At 49.8% G+C, this 5,553-nt stretch overlaps 1 protein-coding gene across 1 annotated transcript; it reads right to left on the bottom strand.

Moving 5' to 3' along the window:
• Positions 1-1,717: 1,717 nt before the first annotated feature.
• On the bottom strand, positions 1,718-5,308 carry Sstr1 (somatostatin receptor 1). Its single transcript, XM_070026919.1, has one exon. It carries the CDS (start codon positions 5,247-5,249, stop codon positions 4,074-4,076), a length of 1,176 nt encoding a protein of 391 aa, XP_069883020.1. The 5' UTR covers positions 5,250-5,308; the 3' UTR covers positions 1,718-4,073.
• Between the last annotated feature and the right edge of the window lie 245 nt (positions 5,309-5,553).

The raw sequence follows: 5,553 nt of genomic DNA, 5'->3' as shown, positions 1-5,553 counted from the left end.
GGCACAGCCCTCATGAAGCTAAGAGCTCACAGGAGGAGGGGGAGGGGGAGGGGGAGGGGAGGGGGAGGGGGAGGGGGAGGGGGAGGAGGGAGGGGGAGGGGGGGAGAAGGAGGAGGAGGAGGAGGAGGAGAAGGAGGAGGAGGAGGAGGAGGAGAGCCACATAGGAATCCTTTCAAGCTTAATTAAATGAAAATTTTCCATTTAAAAAAAGCTATTTCGATTCTTAAAGAAGATGCTTGGTTGTTTATCTAATTCTCCTTCCTAGTTAACAAGCTGGAATAGGCTTGGACTAATGCTTAGATTAGTTAAAAACTAAAATAACAGAATATAGGAGCTGGATAAGTAGCTCAGTAGGAGAATACAGAGTAGAATAGTAGTGGTCTTGGAATTAGTGCTATCTGCTATCTCTGCTTGGAGAGTACTTCTTTTATTTCTTATATATATATAGTGAAAATACTGTACAGAAGAGTTACAATTACATGGGCAGGATAATGAGTACATTTCTTATCAAGCATTGTAGCCTCCTCCTTTGTTTCCCCTTCCCATCCTTCTTTTTGTGGACATAAAACTTCTATAAAAAATAGTCTGAGGCCCAGTGCTGGTGACTGAGAATTGTGCTTTAAAGCCAGATCAGGCAAGAGATACTTATCTTCAATTAACCACCAGAAATTCAGAAGAGGCAGTGTGGCTCAGAGTGATAGAGTGCTAGCCTTGAGCAAAACAGCTCATAGTACCCAGGCCCTGAGTTTAAAAAAAACTCTGTTAAAAAATATTCCCCTAGAGCTGCCTTATGTTCTTCTAAACTCTAAATGGTCATAATTGAACACAGTATAAAACAAGGCCTTCTCTTGTGTTGAAATCTTATTTTTCTGTTTCTTTTATACTTTGTGCTTTACAGTGTGTGTGTGTGTGTGTGTGTGTGTGTGTGTGTGTGTGTGTGTGTGTGTGTGTGTTGTTCCTGAAGCTTGAACTCAGGGCTTGGGCACTGTCCCTGAGCTTTGATTTTTCTTCCTTAAGGCCAGTGCTCTTCCACTTGGGCCACAGCTCCACTTCCAGCTCTTTGGCGATTGACTAGAGATGAGTCTCATGGACTTTCCTGTCCTGGCTGGCTTTGAGCCATCCTCAGATCTAACTCAGACTTTCTGAATTCAGGGGTGAGCCACCAGCACATGCTCTCTTTAAAATTTGTTCTGAGATGTTTTCCACTCTTATTATCTTTCCTCAGGATGTAAATCCAGAATTAGTGAATTTCCACGACGAAGTCGGGGGTTGTAAGTGAGGGTAAATGGTAAATTAATCTAGGAGAAGTTGAGATACATTGTCTGGTTAGTTTGGTGACAACAGAGTGCGACTCCAACTCTGCTCAATTTTGGTAAAATTTCTGAGATAACTTAAAATCATAAGGTATGTAGCCAGATGCAGGTGACTAGCAGATGTGGAGGATCACAGTTCAAGTCCAGCCCAGAAAAAAAAGTTTGTGAAACTCCATCTCCAAAATAACTAGAAGAAGGTTGAACCACAGGCATGGCTTAAGGGGTAGAGCATCAGCTATGGGCAAGAAAGCAGAGAGTACAAGACCCTTAGTTCAAGACTAGTTAGCAACACAGAAAATTAAAAACTAAAAATCAGTTTTGTATGTGTGCATATGTGTGTTTTCAAATAGCCATTTGAAAAGATAAAATGGAAATGGAAGTCACAGCATAATACATCTGTTTATTCAGTTACTATTACAATGGTAACAGGTTAAGAGCAATAGATTTATATCCCATTTACAGGATAATAGTGAGAATTTCAGCTTACAAATTTCACTGTTTTTTAACCATTAAAAATCTTATGAACAGTAGAGTAATGATACATGTTATTATTAAGGGACAGAACCAAACTTTCTGATTTATGATCAAAAGTGTATTTGTTCATTAGTTTAAACAAAACATTACAGACAATTTTAAACTATTGGTTAAAAAGCACAATGCTCTCGAAGCAAATATCCACAAAACATCTTTTTAAAGAGTGAGTCCAACCATTGTGTATCATGTCAACGAGAGAAGCTGAGATCCCAGATTTATTATCTTGGTATCACTGAAAGACACTGGCTTTCATGAACCATCAGTCAACAAACACACATGTTTTGTACATCTCCTATGTACAAGCCAGCATACTAAAGCAATACAGGAACTATAGAGAAGTAAAATTATTGGTGCATGCCCTGCCTCAGATTTCCAATGTTGTTAGTAAGATGAAATGTAGACACAGATTATTTCACTTTCTATAACCTCAGAAGTGGCTTCACCCTTTCATGTAAGAATTATGGGTGTGCAGCCTAGTAGAAGCAGGGACATCCCCCGTGGTAATTAAAATCTCTCAATATCTCCCAGCTGCAGACAGACATAGTGCTCCAGTCTGCCTCACACCTGCCTCTGTTTGTGGTTGTACTTGGAATTGTTTCATGGACTTATGTAAACGGAGCAGGATAAATATATATATATATATGTATATATACATATATATAATATTGCTTACACTCATTCAAATCATATATTGTGATTTATTCCCCCTATATATCTATGTTTCCTGGGATCCCAGGATTTCAGAACTTTTCACTCTGCATGGAGAGAAAGTTAATCCATATTGTCATCTTTTAAAATTATTCTAAGACAAGCCGTTACGATAAGAAAAGTATGAAAAATCTCCAAATATCACTGGACACAGGCAAAAATAGAAAGGCTAGAGGAAAAGATCAGAGGGCTCAGGAGGGGTCTTGGAGGGAGCAGGGAGCATTTCTCCAATCCTACTCTACTAGTCCTGCTTAGCAAGTAGAGAAAAAAGGAAGCAGAAACACGACTTCCAACAACACAAGTAAATAAATAAATAAATAACGCCAAACAAGAAAATAACTGATTAGGCACCGCTTGAAAGGCAGCAACCCTTAAAAGCCAGACAGGCCACACTCTGGAGTCAAGAAAAGCTGCCCCGGAGCAAGGACCAGCGTTAGCACAGACTCTAAAGTTATATCTATCACCTTAGGTTTCCCTGTGCCAGAAATCGAGTCTGTTGAATATCTTAGGGTCGGCTCCGGAGAAAGCCAGGTGGAGCTGCAGCCCGGCGCGCTTGCAGAGTTGCCTGGCAAAGTTCCTCTGCCCAGCCTAAAGGAGATGCGCCCTGCGCTGGGTCTTAGACACCGAGTTCCCAGGTTTTGAACGTGGCAGGAGGGGTGGGGGGTGGGGTTCTAGGCCATCCTTACCCCATCCCCACCCTCCGGCAGGAATCTTCTGAAACATTCCTCCTTTGGCTTGTTCTCAGCTCTTTTTAATTTGCTCCCAAGCAGGATGTGGATGGGGCTGCTTGAGCCTGGGGGCCGAAGCGCAGGACCTCTTTTACTAAGCACCTGGCTCTGCTCTGGGCGCAGAGCGGGGAATAGGGCGGTGCGAGGAAGGAGGGGCCTTCACCCGGGAGTAGGAAACAGCACTCATCGCTTAGTTCTTTTCTCAAGTTCCACATCCCTTCATGTAGATGCTAGAGAAAGGAGAGTCGTGGCTCCGGGCTGGGCTAGGGCCACCAGGCAGGCAGACAGCTGACTCGCGAGGCCGGAAAAGGCTGGGGGCAGGCGGGGAGCTCCCCGCCAGGGGAACCCGTGGCGTCAACCTTGGCTCAGTTTAACCAAACAGAACTGAGGGGCGGAAGTGGGGGAGGGAAGGAGGGAAAGATCAGATCGAATTGGAGCTGTGAACAGAGTTGGTCATCTGCCCAGGCAGAACGTGAGGCAGGAAGGATGGAAGTTGTAGGGCATGGGATGGGGGGAGAGGGGCGGCGGGGGAGGGTAGAGGGAGGGGTCTAGAGAAGCAAGCGCAGTGTAGGAAGAAGCTGGAAAGTACGAGGCGGGAGAAGATGGCCCCAAAAAGTGTTCCCAGTTTGTAAGCAAAGCTCACAACTCTACCTTGGTGGTGCCCACTTTCTTGGGTCTCTCTATGAGTGGGACACGGTGTCCAAGCCCCATATCACTCCCAGGGCACTTTGGGACCCGGGATTAGCAGCCACTCGTACCCGGCTTCCCTTTCTCCCTACGTGGCCCCATCTCAAAGGGTGGTGATCCGGGAAGTGCAGGTGCCATTGCGAAAGACGCCGCCAGACTCCAGGTTCTCGGGCTGGAAGTCCTCCACGCTGTAGGCGCGACTCTTGAGGGCCGTGGCGTAGTAGTCGACCGGCTCCTCGGCGGCGTTGTCCATCCAGCTGAGGCACAGGATGCGCTGGAAAGAGCGCTTGAAGTTGTCCGACAGGAAACCGTAGAGAATGGGGTTGGCACAGCTGTTGGCATAGCCCAGGATGACGGACAACTGGCTGACGGTGGCGTCGTCCTGCTCAGCGAACACATTGACCAGCTGCACCACGTAGAAAGGCATCCAGCAGATGACAAACACCATCACCACCATCATCACCATCAGCGTGATCTTGCGCTCCGAGCGCTTGCGCTGCTGCCAGCCGGCCTTGAGGGCTACCATGCGCATCTTGGCGATGATGAGCACGTAACACAGGCAGATGGCCCCGACGGGCAGCAGGAACCCCATGAGAAATGTGTACAACACGAAGCCCACCAACCAGCGCTGGGCAGGCTCTGGCATGAGCATGTTGCAGGCCACCGTGCCGTCGCTGTTGGCCGCCGTGCGCGAGAATACCACGATGGGCAGTATGACCAGTAGCGAGAGCACCCACACGCCCAGGTTCACCACCTTGGCCACGGTGGGCCGCCGGTAGCGGGCTGCCTTGATGGGATGTACCACGGCCACATAGCGGTCCACACTGAGCACGGTCAGACAGTAGATGCTGGTGAACATGTTGACCGCGTCCACGCTGAGCACGAGGCGGCAGAGCAGCGCGCCGAAGGGCCAGTGGCGCAACAACGTGGAGGTGACCAGGAAGGGCACGCTGAGCATCAGCAGCTCGTCCGCGATGGCCAGGTTTAGGATGTAGATGTTGGTGGCCGTTTTCATCTTGGCGTAGCGCAGGATCACATAGATGACCATGGAGTTCCCACACAGTCCCACCAGACACACGACGGAGTAGATGAAAGAGATCAGGATGGCGCTGCCTTGGCCCTCGCTTAAGGTCCCATTCTGGGATGCGTTGCGTCCTGGTTCCTCCATGCCGTCCGCAGCGCCGCTACCGGGGTCCCTGCTGCAGCCGCTTTCGCCGCAGCTGCCCGGGCTGGGACTAGGAGAAGAGGAAGGAGAGGAGGCGGTGCCATTGGGGAACATCCCAGCTCATGGGGGGTCGGCGCTGGGGACACCCTCCTTCCGTCTCGGCCGCTGGCGCCCTCCCTGGACACCCGGCCGATCGCCCGCAGCTCACAGTCGCCCGGTGCGTGGCAGCGAGGCGCAGCAGCTCCGGGGAGCGCGGCTCCGACCCACGCCGGCCGAGCGCATCGCCCGGCGGCTGCTGGCGCGCCGCCTCTTGCCGCTCTGGGGCGCCTGGGCACACCGGAGCGCGGAAGCGCAGAGTGGGAGCGGGCTCGAGCCCCAGCGCGCCACAGCCATTAACTGGAGCGGCTCTGAGCTGGTG

Source organism: Dipodomys merriami, unplaced genomic scaffold (genome assembly GCF_024711535.1).
Source record: "Dipodomys merriami isolate MVZ:Mamm:240054 unplaced genomic scaffold, mDipMer1.0.p SCAF_1, whole genome shotgun sequence".
NCBI lineage: Eukaryota > Metazoa > Chordata > Mammalia > Rodentia > Heteromyidae > Dipodomys > Dipodomys merriami.
The sequence above is the reverse complement of the archived record's forward strand: the minus strand, read 5'-3'. Positions and strand labels throughout refer to the sequence as shown.

Coding starts and splice junctions, on each gene's coding strand:
- Sstr1 (XM_070026919.1), bottom strand. CDS start 5,249: ATGTTCCCCAATGGCACCGCCTCCTCTCCTTCCTCTTCTCCTAGTCCC.